Source organism: Selaginella moellendorffii, unplaced genomic scaffold, assembly GCF_000143415.4.
Source record: "Selaginella moellendorffii unplaced genomic scaffold, v1.0 SELMOscaffold_0, whole genome shotgun sequence".
NCBI classification, from domain to species: domain Eukaryota; kingdom Viridiplantae; phylum Streptophyta; class Lycopodiopsida; order Selaginellales; family Selaginellaceae; genus Selaginella; species Selaginella moellendorffii.
Window position 1 is genome coordinate 551299 of NW_003314261.1, and position 11971 is coordinate 563269.

Sequence of the window (11971 nt, forward strand, 5' to 3'; positions counted from 1 at the left end):
GGCGCAAAGAAGAAAACAGTAGTGTGTGAGCTTTGATTTCTTATTAGTCGTTACGTCAGCGTAACTTAGTTTTATTCTCTCGGGAGAACACGTCCCAAGAGATGGAAGGCTCTCCAATTGTTGGTTGATTACGTGAGAATTCCCATTTGCTTGAGCACGGCCAGAGCTTGCGTTGCGTCAAGAGTTAGAGCAGCGCCCGAGAACTGCGCGGCCGAGACCTCAACTGTTGTGTTGCTGCTGCTCGAGGACGACGATGGCGTCGCCTGGAGTGACTGCTCAAACGCTGATAAGTTTTGCGACGCTTCTCCCACGGTCAGGCCTTTGGCAACACTGCCGCTAGCTCGCTGGAGGAGCATCGCATTGACAGCACCCGTCTGCCCGGCCAGAGAGCTCGAGACCCCAGCCACCAGCTGCAGCAAAACAGATTATCAAGACGAAGAGGAAAAGGAGAGAGATCAAACATACGCTCTTGGCAGCTTGGCCTTGGAGTTGGGCAAGCATGGAAGTAGAGACGCCAGACGCCAGAGGAACGAGAGTAGACGCCGCCAACAAAGAGTTCGTCCCGGATGAGTAAGCATCAAACGTCCTCTGCTTGCCGGTGGCCGAAGTCATCATCTTTGAGAAGACGGTGGTGTTAAGATTCATCTGTGGCTCGTTCGTTGCCTGTTCGTTGAGCAGCCCGCTCAAAGCTCTACACAAGCACAAGGGGTCAACATATGGAAGGAAAAGAGTTGAGAGGAGTTACTTGATGTGGCTGTTGGTCTGAGCCTTGTAATCGCCAACCAGCCTCTTCACGGTCACGTCCTTGAAGCTGCTAGAGGCCGCGTTCTTGTAGTAACCATTCAGAGCATACTCCACCGACAGGAGTCCATTTATCAGCGAGACATCCTCAGGAGCAAAAGTCTCCGCAGCTTCCGGCCATGGCTTGTATGGTTTGTCGCAAGCATCACACTTGGGACACTTTTGAGGAGGATAGTTCTTTGGAGGGGAACACTCCTTGCAAGGCTTGCACTCCTTTGGAGGAGGACACACTTTCTCGGGAGGACAAACTTTCTCGGGAGGACAAACCTTCTCGGGAGGACACACCTTCTCGGGAGGACACTTCGGGCAGTCGGGACAGTCGCACTTAGGACACTTGACATCGGGACAATGAACTTCGGGGCATTTCGGAGGCGGGTAAGCTTCACACTTTGGACAGGCTCCACAGATACACGTACACTTGGAACAGTCGACATTGTCAGCAGGTGGCGGAGGCGGGCATTCTTCAGTAGGAGGCGTAGGAGGAGGGCATTCTTCAGGAGGTGGCGGGCATTCTTCGGGATAATAAGGCGGTGGCGGACATTCTTCGGGATAAGAGTAAGGCGGTGGCGGACACTCTTCTTTGTAAGGCTTTGGAGGATAGTCTTTACCGTCTGCGTGACAGGAACTCACCAGCAATCCCAGCACCATCCACAGCACCATATTTGCTGCTGCCATTTTTTCTCTTCGCTTCCTGCAAAAGCATCACTTGTCAGCAAAGCGAAGAAAGTTACAACACAACTTACACAGTCGACAGAAAAGCCGATAAGAGGAGCTCGTGATTGCAACCTGCAGCAACCAACACGATATTTATACACGCTAACAGGGACTTAAGACAACTTACGCTGCATGCATGCATGAGCGCCAGATCTCGACGTTTTCTCGCTGATCTGAAATAAAACGTTAACGATGAGTTTAAGTCGTTTAAGTCTTAACGATGAGTCACGAAGTCATCCTTTAGTTCCCATTATCGTAATTGAACCGTTCCCTTCGGTATGGATCTTAGTCAGAGCTACGACGGATTTTCCAGATAGTCCTGCTCCCAGGCTCTGAGAGGACTCCGAATCACCGAGCTCGCCACTTAACCGCCTCACGATGGGTTTCGCTCTCGGGGTCTGAATTCTCTCGTTTAAATCGCTCAACGTTATATCGCCAGTCGCGCCACACGGTTTCAGTAGAGCGAATGGATACGCGACGGGGCTCGTCAGCTTCTGCCGACCCTGCACACGATGTTTCTTTCTACCTGTAAAGTATGTAGAACATGTTAGAAAATCCGGGACAACATATTAAAAAGCCTCTCACCTCTACCCGAGATTGGTGTCTCGGGGCCTCTGTTGGAGTTATCCTGTAAATTACCTGACATAGACAAACAGCTTAGAAAAGAAAGTGACAAAGAAGGCAGAAAGCAGAAATATCGGTACTTGGGATCTCACTGGCAGTATGGCACAAAGGCACCTGGATTTTTTTGCAAGGGACAACTTCCATATTGTGTTCATCAGAGTCATTAAAGCAAGTTTCCATCCAGCAATCACTCGGCTGCTCCAGGTTATCTTCGAGAGAATCCTCTGCATGGCAAAATTACCAAGAAGTTAACTGACCTTGCAAACCGTACCTTGGCACCAAGACGGGTTTTCTTGAGCACGCTCTGGGATCTACAGAACATTAAAACTTTAGCTGACTAAAGGTCGCTTTGAATTGTACCTCGTAGTCTTGGATTGATGAGCCCTCCTGCGGTTGTAGTCCAGAGAAGAAAAGCATTCGTCTCCTCTTCTGGCGAGGGCTATCTTGCTCATCACAGTGGTTTTGAGAGCCGCCTGTGCATCAAAGATACGACTTGAGAAAGAAGCCAAAAGGATAAACTTCGCACCTGGATGAGACAAAGATGATAGAAATGGCTCAGTAATGTCCGCCGCAGGCGTCGAGGCGAACAAAGTTCGCGAATCCGCCTCACTCTGCGAGAGCTCATCCCAGAGTGATCGAGAAATAGCTATAAAAAAAAAAAAAGAAGTAAAGTCGTCAGCTCTCACGTGAAAATGAAATGTAACTCAAATGCTATACCCAATGGAGAATCGGCATCCAGCTTAAAGGAATCATCGTGCCACGAAGCCCAATCCGGATCGCTGCGAGCCATCGCCAAAGCATTCGAGTGCTAAAGACTGGGATGCTAATCTAGACTAGTATGTACAGCTCCCTTTCTAGAAATTCTATGCTACGTGAAAGCACTCCCACTTCCTAGGGCCAATCCATCCCCTCGACCTGCATTCTCGAAGAAAGATCCCGAAATCCGAGCCACCTCACAGCATTTCTCCGGCTTTTGGAGCTCGAATCTTCTCATCTGGCCCATGGACGGAAGACGAGCTAGGGAAGCAAGATTCTTGCCTCGCAACAAAACGCATCGGCCACAAATCTTACCGCCGAGGGTCGCAATGCGCGTCTCCGCAGCGCTTCTTGGCGATCGATCGAAAACCCCGGCGGTGGATCAAGAAAGAAATGGGGAGAAAAAGAGAGAGAGTGGAATGAACAAGAGAATGAATAGAATGAAGAGGCCGCAGCCCACCAAATCGCGCGGGGCGCAAACCGCGCGACGCGAGGTTTGGGCCTTCAAACGGCCACCACGGCTCGCCAAAACTTTAACCAGTATTAGTTACCGGTGTTACGGAGCAAACGATTGCCTGACACGTGCCACTCCCCGAGATACAGCTGGATTCGTGGACTGCATATTCTGGAAAATTTTCTAAACGCACGCGGCCGTACGACATGGTCAAAAGTACGGCACCGCTGACCAGTAGCCAAGTATTCGGGTCCTGTAGAATATTCTCGGTCCGAGTGTTGCGAGTGTTTGTTTTTTCACTGCCTGCAAACTTCTCGGCGAGTGTTGTTGATGCTCATGAAGGAGAGGTAGATGTTCACCTCGAGATCGTCCAAGAGCTGGCTTAGAATCATTTGGTTCCGCCTCAATCGCTCCAGCGACTGGCTGAGCATCGATCGATCTTCGCGGTACCGGATCGAGAACGCCACCGCCTTGTTGGTGAAGTCGATCTCGCTGCCCAGCCTCATCACCAGCCTCCTCGTCGTGTCTAGATCCTGGACCACCACGAAAGTCCCCTGGCTCACGGCTTCCACTTGCCTCCACTGCCTCTCGAGAGCGTTGAGCTTCTTCCTCTTGCGGAGATTGAGGCGCCGGACCACGTAGCCGATAGGGAACGTGAAGACTTTGCAGCCGACGACAAGCGCCGCCACCGCCAGGAACAGCGCAAGCGTCGTCACCAGGAGCACGATGAAGCAACCAATGGACAAGATCACCGTCGAGACCTTGAGGCACGCCCTTGTGAGCCGGAGCTTCTTCCCGACTTTCTTCCGGATCTTGTCCAGCTTCTTCTGCATGCCGAGGCAATGGTCGTGGAGCGGCTGGAACTGCTGCACCACCGCTACCGAGAAGAGATTCTCACCCTCGTCGATGGAGCAAAGCTCGCGTAAGATCTCTTGGTCGCTTGTCTGGCTCTTGAGGATGCCCCCAATCTCCTGGCACCTGTCCCGGGAGCTTTGGATGCTCTTGAGGAGCGAAGCCCAGAGCGCGGACGACTTCCGGCTCTCCTCCAGGTACTCGGAAACCAGCTGGTGGATCTCGGGTATCTTCCCCAGCTCCTTGTTCGTGGTGAGAAGCGCAAGGATCTTATCCTCCTCGGGCTCCAGTAAGGTGGCAGCAAGCCGCTCGAACGATCTCGGCATTGGCGAGACGGACCCCTGAGCACTAGTTCCAGTCTCCCTGTTTAGTCGAGCCACGGCCACCCTCTCCGCAAACTCCACATACGAGTCCGTCCTGATCGCCCTCTGGTACTCTTGCTCCACATCCAGCACCACGGACGTCTCGGCTACATTGTCATCCCCGCCTTGCCACCGGAGCCATCTCGACACGGCTGACCATACATGAGCTGAAACAAGGCATACACCCATGAGAATCTCGTAGAAGCAAGGAATGCAGCCATAGCTCAGTGCTTACATAGCCTCTCTCGTGAGCTCTCAAGCCAAAGATGAAGCAGCTTACTTGGTTTTAATGATGCGCTCATCGGTGCTACTTGTTGCTGCTCCTTGGAGATAATCACTTGTCCTGCGCGAGAATCTAGGATGTCCCTACAGACAGATCGCGTCAGCAACCCAAAGAGGAAGAGCGTGCACGAGAGCACTAAAGCCCTAAAACCTTTGGCACCAGATTTCTTAGCGTAATCTCGCCGCCACGCTAGAGCGTGTGGAACAAGACAGCCAGCGAATGGGCGAGAGAAAAACCAGGAAGAACACCTAAGCAATGTGTAGAGAAGAAAGAGGCCATCACTCAAGAAAGCAAAGAAATCATGCGAAGAAATCGCGATTGATTATCGATCAGGCATCCACATCTTACCTGCAAATGCCGGTGGAGGCGTCGAAATGCCGCATTTCTTGCCAGGCGCCTTCGTCCCCGCCACGGAATCGCGAGCCTCTCCCACCGAAATATTTCCCAATGCGGCTGCGATGGAGCAATCTCCCGACGCCGCCTGGGCCAGATCGATCAAATCCTGCGATGACATCGTCACGGCACGGCAGATTCACGACAGCGTTCGCGGATTACCGAGCATCTACCTTCACAATCTCGTCATCGAGATGTATGGCCGCTGCGGCCGCCTAGACGACGCGCGCCGCGCCTTCGCCGCCATCCCAATCCCTAATCGCTTCTCCTGGAACATCCTCTTCCAGGCGTGCGTCGCCAATGGCCAGCTCCACGAAGCCAGCGGCATCTTCGAGAATATGCCCGAGAGGGACCTGGTATCCTGGAACGCAATGCTCGCCGCATATTCCCAGGCCGGGCATTTGCATCCCGCCCAGCGCCTCTTCCAGGAGATGCCCGAGCACAACGTCGTGTCGTGGACGACGCTCATGGCCGCGTTTGCCAACGGTGGAGATCTCGCTCGGGCGAGATCGACGTTCGAGGAAATGCCAGCACGGAACGTGGTGACGTGGACGACCATTATCGTTGCGTACGCCGACTGTTCCGAGCTGGCAGAGGCCCAACGGCTCTTTGATGCCATCCCGGAGAGGAACCTCGTGACGTGGACTGCCATGGTGGCAGCATATGCCCAGAACGGCCAATTGCCGCTAGCCATGTCAGTGTTTCATTCCATGCCTGAGCGCAATGCTCTTTCCTGGACGGCACTCTTGTTAGGGTTCTTAGAAGCCGGGGAGATTGATCGTGCTAGAGCTTTGCATGATCAGATGCCCGAGCTTAATGTGATCTCGTCCACAGCGATGCTAGCAGCGTATGCCGAGAGTGGGCAATTTGAGCAGGCAAAGAGTCTCTTCGACGCCATGCCCGATCGAAATATCGTCTCGTGGACTGCAATGCTCGTCGCGTACTCCAAGAGCCAACAATCTCTCGAGGCAATACAGCTCTTCAGCGCCATGGATCTGGAAGGAATCCATCCTGACGCCGTGAGCTTCATCGCAGTAGTGGATGCCTGTGCCGATGGGAGCGATCTAGCACGAGGAAAGCTCCTACACCAGGAGATCATCCACCTCGGGTACCAATCCGACCAAGTCTTAAGCAACGCGCTTCTCAATCTCTATGGCAAATGCGGGAGATTGACAGAGGCCAAGAGCCTCTTCGATCGGTTGCCAGATCCTAGCACCGAATCCTGGAACGCGATGATTGCCATCTACACCCGCGGTGGCCAAAACAATCTCGCCCTGGATCTCTTCCCGGCGATGAATCTCAGGGGATTCGAGCTGGACGAGATCAGCTTCGTGAGCGTGCTGTCTGCGTGCGGCCATGGCGGATTCATGCCCGACGCCATCACCAAATTCGCTTCCATCTCCATGGACTTCGGGTTGGAGAGAAGTGCCAATCACTACCGGTGCCTGATCGATGCATTGGGGAGGGCAGGGAGGCTGAGAGATGCGAGGGATGTGATTGCGGCTATGCCTTACCAAGCAGATTGTATGGCCTGGACCTCTGTTCTTGGTGCGTGTCACACAAGTAGTGATCTAGAACAGGGAAGTAGTGCTGCACAGAGAGCTTTACAATTAGAACCCTCTTGCCCTAGCTCTTATGTTCTTCTCTCAAACATCCACTTCCAAGGGTAAATTTGATAAAACTCTATCACCAATGTTAGAATAAAATTTTGTGGTAGTATAAAGATGACTTAATCAAATCAAAGTAGTGATCTACAAACCTAAGCCGATTGATTTACGTACACAAAGTCCAGACCATGGAAACGTTGGATCTAGAAAAGATTCGTACTGCAAACCTTTGTCTATGGCTAATCTAAAGATTAGAAAGGTACGATATCCAACAAAATCCATTAAGGCCATAGATTTTTAGTAAAGCTGAGAGGAGAGAAGCATTTCTTCCACTCCTCTATGGCAGCGAGCGGAGCAGCGATGCTGTGTGCTCTTCCGGGCTGCACGAAGCTCGCATTCTTTCAAGAGAGCAGTGGCAAGCAGCACGAATGCTGCGGAAGAACCCATCACCTGATGGAGATGGTGCGTCGCAACAATGGACTGCTGCTCAATCCGCCAAAGCTCGATGGCCGCTGCCAGCTCTCGTCTTGCAACCATCCAGTGTGGAGCGGCGATCACGACTTCTGCTGCAAGCGCCACGCCTTGGAGTGCCTCGATCAGACGCAGAGCATCGTCGCCAGGAAATGCGAGCTTCCGGGATGCGATCTCCCGGTGTGTGTGGAGACAACAGCGTCGGGCGGCATACGGGTCCACGATTTCTGTGGATGGTCTCACGCAAAACTCTCGCGCTCGCAAGGAAAGGTTCGTGCTCTCTGGATTTCGGCTGGAAAGTGAAAGCTCCACTCTTGTTTTCTTTTGGGTTTGTGATCAGAGACGTCCCGATGTACTGAGCGCGGATCGAATCGTTGAGTGCTTGGAGGACTGGATTTCTAACCAGAGGATCAACGAGATCATACCGGATACAAACTTTTTCAGCAAACACCCCTGGAATGTGATCACTCCAGGTATTTCTTCCCGCCTCTCATTGTCTAGCGATTGATCGGTTGCCACAGGCTCCAGCACGATCACCTTGATCGCGCCATTGAAATGGAAGCGATCATCCCAGCGAGACAACACCACGATCGAGGGCTGCCACTGGAAGCAGCAAGGCAAGCAGGAAAGCTTCGTCCTCCGCGGCCTCAAAGTGGAGAAGCGCAACTTGTCTTACATCGCTACCGAGCAGCACAGCAGCGATTTGAGCTTCTCGCTGGTGGAGTATGTTCTCAGCGATCACCCCCAGTTTGGAGCTTTCAAGATCAACGCGAGAGAGCGCGCGCGCGAGAAGAAAGTTAGAGTCGACAAGAAGAAGCGAAAGGTTGACGACGATGTTAAGATGCTGGTGGACGGTTTTCTGGCCGATTCACCCGAAGTTATTTTCTAGAAACGCAAGATCAAGCTTAAGAGGTGTCAAAGAAACCTTTCTTCTTCTTCTTTCTTCTTTGTGGGCTTTACAAAACTTGCGTAAACTTTGATGTACAGGGAAGAGCTTAGAACGGAAAAAAAAAACCGAAAAAAAAAAATTAAAGACGGTGGTCACTCACTATCTAGCGCAGCCAGCATTCTCTCCACGTCTTTGAGCAGCGTCGATCCTTTCCTCGACTTCTCGACGATCCTCTTGATCAAAACGTGACCCTGCCCGCCTTCTTCCGTATCGGACGCCGAGCTATCGTCGCGGGAGGAGCCATCGGAGCAGCTGAATCGCACCGGAGGAGAACTCTGATCGTTCCCCTGCGTCGCGTTTTCTTCCTCTGGTGGAGGTGTGTGAGCCTCCGACTTGACGCTGCCCCTGGCGAGATTATCCCAGTACCGTATCTTGTCCAGCACCAGCGCACCGTTTCGCAATCTGAGAGCCCGGGGTGTGTTGAAGAGCTTGCTGGAGCGCACGTCTTGGATCGGAGTGGTAGAACCCGCGTGGCTGACCGCGAAAACACTGCTGTAGCTCCATGGTGGCGTGGTTTTTCTCTCCTGCTCCAAGTCGGTGCTGCTGTTCCGATTGTGCTGGAAGCCTCCCGGCTCATTGTCCATGCCTGCTCCTCCACTGAGGTAATTCTCCGGGGTGGTGCCGGAAGCTTGCCGTTGCCAGCTTTCTCCACACTCGGAAATGCTGCAGCTCGAAGCACCAGCCAGATCCCTGACCGAGTTTTGGCGGCTAAGAAATACAGACTTGAGGAACTCGTCACAGATGCCTTCCGAGGGGCTCTGCTCTCCGGGCTTGCAGCGATCGAATGAATTTTCTTCCTTGTTCCCTGCAGTAGACAAAAGCTTAGGGAGTAAATAGAAGGCGAAGAGCCATACCTGAGATCGACAAAGTCATCCCTGTCAAGCGAAAAACACGGTCTTTCCACATTTGAAGCTCCATCTCTGTGTCGTGAAGCTGGTTTTCAGAATGTTGGAGGTCTTCTTCTAGCTGGGCAATGCGCTCCTCTTGCCTGGTTTCGATGAGCATTCTGAGCCTTCGATCAAGCTCTCTCGGAGAAACCGCCCAGTTTGTGGTGTTCCCCTCACCATGGGAGTGATTCTTATCGTCCTCGTCAAAGTCTGAAACTCCAGGCAAACCACTGGCGTTCAGTTCGCTATGTACCACTTCGGCATCCAGCTGCAGACATACGCACAGAAAAATTTCAGTACAAAAACGAAAACAAACAAAATAAAAATGGCTTTCCTCCTCGGTCGAGTCGTTCGAGTTAAGCTGCATCAACTCCAATTCAGCTTCAAGTTGCGCTTCCAACTCGGCCATGTTTCCCTGCTGTTCCGTCGTCAGATTACTCCCAGCAGAGTCTAGGCCGGTAGAACGTTCGACCGCACCGCGGTCTGCTGCTCGCTGCAACACCTGGACTAAATTCTCAGCCTCTGCCAAGCATTTTTGCAGCCTCTCAATTTCAGCGTTGTTCGTCGTGACCATGTGCATCACACCAATGCCAACCCCGAAACTGAACAGCAGAGCTTCTTGTGGAGGATCATCTGCAAAGAAGAAGAAATAAATCACCTCGCAAAAGTAAGTAACAGTGAAAGAAAAAGAAGCGAAGAACAGAAACTTACCTCCAGCTTTGAAGTGCTTTTTTAAATTCTTCCGTGCAAACGGTCTCGAAAATGGTGGAAAATGCATAGAGTTTCTACGAAGCCCAGAGCCGGTCCCTGTTCCCAACACTTCAACTTCGCCAAGGCCAGGAGTTCTCCCTTCCTGAAACGGCTGGAAAAACAAAGAGCGAGAGACTCGCTTGTCCTCGTCGAAATGTAGCTGCGCGCTCAAGCAACTCTCCATCGAAGAAACCGGCTTTGGCGACGCACGCAAGTACCTCGCCCTGCGTCCCAGTCCCCTCGACCTCTGCCGGCTCGGAGTCTTGAACTTCCGAATCCTGGCAGCGTCTCCTTCTCGTGGAGCAAACCAGAGATCCGTCAACCCGGGATTGTCCATGAAGCTGCACGTAAACGAGCTGAGAAGTCCCTGCTCTTGCGACTGCCCCGCTACAAGCTCGCTAGAATCTCTCTTTCTCTTCACCTCGATTCCTGCTAGATCACCTTCATGCATTGCGTGCTTGCTAAACTCGATCGCCCTCTTCCCGGCAGCCACTACAGGCACCGCGCTAGCGCTCTCGATCTCCAGTTGGGTTCTAGAAGTCTCTGTAGCAGCTTGTGGAGGATCACTGGATGCAGTAGTAACAGTAGTGGTCATCATCTTGGTCGTCCCGGGCGGCTTGGGACTAGTGTGACCGTGATCTTCCTCCCCATCAAACAGCTTCTTGGTCGATATCCTCCTCGCCACTGCCACTGGATCCATCTGCTGCAAAGCATTCTTCTCCTTCTTCTTGAGCATCTCCTCCTCGAATTCTACCATTGCGATTGCGCCGCCATCGCCGGCGTCCTGTCCCGGCGAGGAACCGAGATCAAATACCTGCTGCTCCTCGCTAGGGCATCCATCTTCGTCTTCCTGCTCGTGATGCTTCTCGTCTTGCTCCAGCTGCCGCCCCCACCGCTGCGATGATCCATGGCGCCAGCGCCTCGCGAGACATCCGGAGCCGACTGCTACAAGCAGTAGCCACATTTCCCAGCCTCATTCGTGCGGAGCGGCATTCCTGTCGATCGATCGAGAAGCGAGAAAAATTCTCACATCCCGCCAGGGGGTGGAGGCGATGCGCCGCGGCAACAATCCGAGAATCTCACTGCTGGAGCAGCCGCATCCACGATCCCGGGGGAAGGAGCCCTGCCGCCTGGAGAGAGAAGAAGAAAGAATGGAAGAACTTAGGGCGAGTGTCAGACAAGAGGATCGTACCCGCGACCTTGGCTTCACCCTCTCACGCCACCACACAAAAAATAAGGAAAAAAGAATATAGCAACGGCTGGAAATTTGTGTGTGTGTTATAACATCACATCTCTAGAATTCTCTACACACATTATCAAATCGAATAAACAACCATACAACCATGGAACCATACAAGATAGGAGTTTCACGAAACCTTGGATCTGGGCTCTTCGTGATCCAAATCTCCTGGATCGAATCGATTCTAGACGAAACTCCTCCGTTTCATTTCACTTCATTGTTTGGAAGACCATCTAGCTTCATGAGCCCTTGGAGTCCCTTTAGAGTGGCAACTGGAAGAAATAAAAGGAAAGACGAGGACTAGACAGACAAAGATCAAGGAGCGTGATGGCCATGTACCGCCGGACACGATCATCGCTTACATTCTTCCCAGCTATGGTGTGTGGAAGATCATGACGGAGGACGTGTTAGCCAAGGTTGTGGTACCCGGGGTGGAGTATTACGTGAAGTTGGAGCTTCCCTAGAAGATCGACGAGAAGGAGAGGGAGAAAACTATGCAGCTCGGGTTTCTTCACGAGCACTTGAGTGATATCAAGCCACTCCTGTCGCTCGAGAACATTGACGGGGTGCCTGGAAACTTTCAAGTCGAAGCCGCCGGTTGTGCAACAATATGCTCGAGCAGCTGAAGCAAATCTATGGAGCTGCTACAAGTGATGCTAGGAAGGATTCTTCTGCCGCTTTCCAGACTTCGTTCGGCATCTCGATCCACTTCCAGAGCGCTGGAACGTAAGACGTTGCTGGTTTGTTATTGTGGAGACCGTCGTGTCGTGTCGCGAGAAGCTCGGGGTTGCTCAGCCTGGTCGACACCACCCTGGCGTTCATGAGTGG

At 52.5% G+C, this 11971-nt stretch overlaps 5 protein-coding genes across 7 annotated transcripts; 1 reads left to right on the forward strand and 4 right to left on the reverse strand.

Annotated features, from left to right (window-relative positions):
• Positions 1 to 8: 8 nt before the first annotated feature.
• On the reverse strand, positions 9 to 1748 carry LOC9633266. Its single transcript, XM_024659103.1, has 5 exons — positions 1643 to 1748; positions 1545 to 1587; positions 746 to 1492; positions 466 to 691; positions 9 to 410 (listed from the first exon to the last, which is right to left on the reverse strand). Exons 1-5 carry the CDS (start codon positions 1647 to 1649, stop codon positions 129 to 131), a joined length of 1305 nt encoding a protein of 434 aa, XP_024514871.1. The 5' UTR covers positions 1650 to 1748; the 3' UTR covers positions 9 to 128.
• Positions 1737 to 3290, reverse strand: LOC112340440 (protein XRI1-like). Of its 2 annotated transcripts, none has more exons than XM_024659366.1 (7): positions 2857 to 3290; positions 2666 to 2785; positions 2500 to 2612; positions 2411 to 2450; positions 2232 to 2363; positions 2101 to 2154; positions 1737 to 2041 (listed from the first exon to the last, which is right to left on the reverse strand). In XM_024659366.1, the coding sequence occupies exons 1-7, from the start codon at positions 2927 to 2929 to the stop codon at positions 1749 to 1751; spliced, it is 825 nt and encodes a 274-aa protein (XP_024515134.1). In that variant the 5' UTR covers positions 2930 to 3290; the 3' UTR covers positions 1737 to 1748. The 2 variants fall into 2 exon arrangements, with proteins under 2 accessions (XP_024515134.1, XP_024515074.1); XM_024659306.1 differs by having other exon boundaries at positions 2220 to 2363; positions 2857 to 3289.
• A 313-nt stretch (positions 3291 to 3603) lies between these two features.
• LOC9656246 (UPF0496 protein 1) lies at positions 3604 to 5284 on the reverse strand. Of its 2 annotated transcripts, none has more exons than XM_002960697.2 (3): positions 5195 to 5284; positions 4844 to 4918; positions 3604 to 4730 (listed from the first exon to the last, which is right to left on the reverse strand). In XM_002960697.2, the coding sequence occupies exons 2-3, from the start codon at positions 4863 to 4865 to the stop codon at positions 3646 to 3648; spliced, it is 1107 nt and encodes a 368-aa protein (XP_002960743.2). In that variant the 5' UTR covers positions 4866 to 4918; positions 5195 to 5284; the 3' UTR covers positions 3604 to 3645. The 2 variants fall into 2 exon arrangements, with proteins under 2 accessions (XP_002960743.2, XP_024514953.1); XM_024659185.1 differs by having other exon boundaries at positions 4844 to 4929; positions 5195 to 5273.
• A 20-nt stretch (positions 5285 to 5304) lies between these two features.
• Positions 5305 to 8206, forward strand: LOC9633267 (pentatricopeptide repeat-containing protein At4g02750). Its single transcript, XM_024675266.1, has 3 exons — positions 5305 to 6905; positions 7193 to 7587; positions 7839 to 8206. Exons 1-3 carry the CDS (start codon positions 5305 to 5307, stop codon positions 8204 to 8206), a joined length of 2364 nt encoding a protein of 787 aa, XP_024531034.1.
• A 13-nt stretch (positions 8207 to 8219) lies between these two features.
• On the reverse strand, positions 8220 to 11089 carry LOC9633268. Its single transcript, XM_024676084.1, has 4 exons — positions 9865 to 11089; positions 9488 to 9786; positions 9121 to 9421; positions 8220 to 9071 (listed from the first exon to the last, which is right to left on the reverse strand). The coding sequence occupies exons 1-4, from the start codon at positions 10865 to 10867 to the stop codon at positions 8359 to 8361; spliced, it is 2316 nt and encodes a 771-aa protein (XP_024531852.1). The 5' UTR covers positions 10868 to 11089; the 3' UTR covers positions 8220 to 8358.
• Between the last annotated feature and the right edge of the window lie 882 nt (positions 11090 to 11971).

Excerpts from the sequence above, each read along its gene's own strand:
- LOC9633268 (XM_024676084.1), bottom strand. The coding sequence starts at position 10,867 with ATGTGGCTACTGCTTGTAGCAGTCGGCTCCGGATGTCTCGCGAGGCGC. Across the intron at positions 9,422-9,487 it reads CGAACGACTCGACCGAGGAG|CTGGATGCCGAAGTGGTACA; the intron begins GAAAGCCATTTT and ends GTATGTCTGCAG. Across the intron at positions 9,072-9,120 it reads GATGACTTTGTCGATCTCAG|GGAACAAGGAAGAAAATTCA; the intron begins GTATGGCTCTTC and ends TGTCTACTGCAG.
- LOC112340440 (XM_024659306.1), bottom strand. The coding sequence starts at position 2,929 with ATGGCTCGCAGCGATCCGGATTGGGCTTCGTGGCACGATGATTCCTTT. Across the intron at positions 2,364-2,410 it reads AAACCCGTCTTGGTGCCAAG|AGGATTCTCTCGAAGATAAC; the intron begins GTACGGTTTGCA and ends TTTGCCATGCAG. Across the intron at positions 2,042-2,100 it reads GACACCAATCTCGGGTAGAG|GTAGAAAGAAACATCGTGTG; the intron begins GTGAGAGGCTTT and ends CATACTTTACAG.
- LOC9633267 (XM_024675266.1), top strand. The coding sequence starts at position 5,305 with ATGGAGCAATCTCCCGACGCCGCCTGGGCCAGATCGATCAAATCCTGC. Across the intron at positions 6,906-7,192 it reads TCAAACATCCACTTCCAAGG|CGAGCGGAGCAGCGATGCTG; the intron begins GTAAATTTGATA and ends CCTCTATGGCAG. Across the intron at positions 7,588-7,838 it reads TCTCGCGCTCGCAAGGAAAG|GCTCCAGCACGATCACCTTG; the intron begins GTTCGTGCTCTC and ends CGGTTGCCACAG.
- LOC9633266 (XM_024659103.1), bottom strand. Across the intron at positions 1,493-1,544 it reads TCGGCTTTTCTGTCGACTGT|GAAGCGAAGAGAAAAAATGG; the intron begins GTAAGTTGTGTT and ends ATGCTTTTGCAG. Across the intron at positions 692-745 it reads CAGACCAACAGCCACATCAA|AGCTTTGAGCGGGCTGCTCA; the intron begins GTAACTCCTCTC and ends GTGCTTGTGTAG.
- LOC9656246 (XM_024659185.1), bottom strand. The coding sequence starts at position 5,229 with ATGCGGCATTTCGACGCCTCCACCGGCATTTGCAG. Across the intron at positions 4,930-5,194 it reads GCCTCCACCGGCATTTGCAG|GGACATCCTAGATTCTCGCG; the intron begins GTAAGATGTGGA and ends ATCTGTCTGTAG. Across the intron at positions 4,731-4,843 it reads GAGCGCATCATTAAAACCAA|CTCATGTATGGTCAGCCGTG; the intron begins GTAAGCTGCTTC and ends GCCTTGTTTCAG.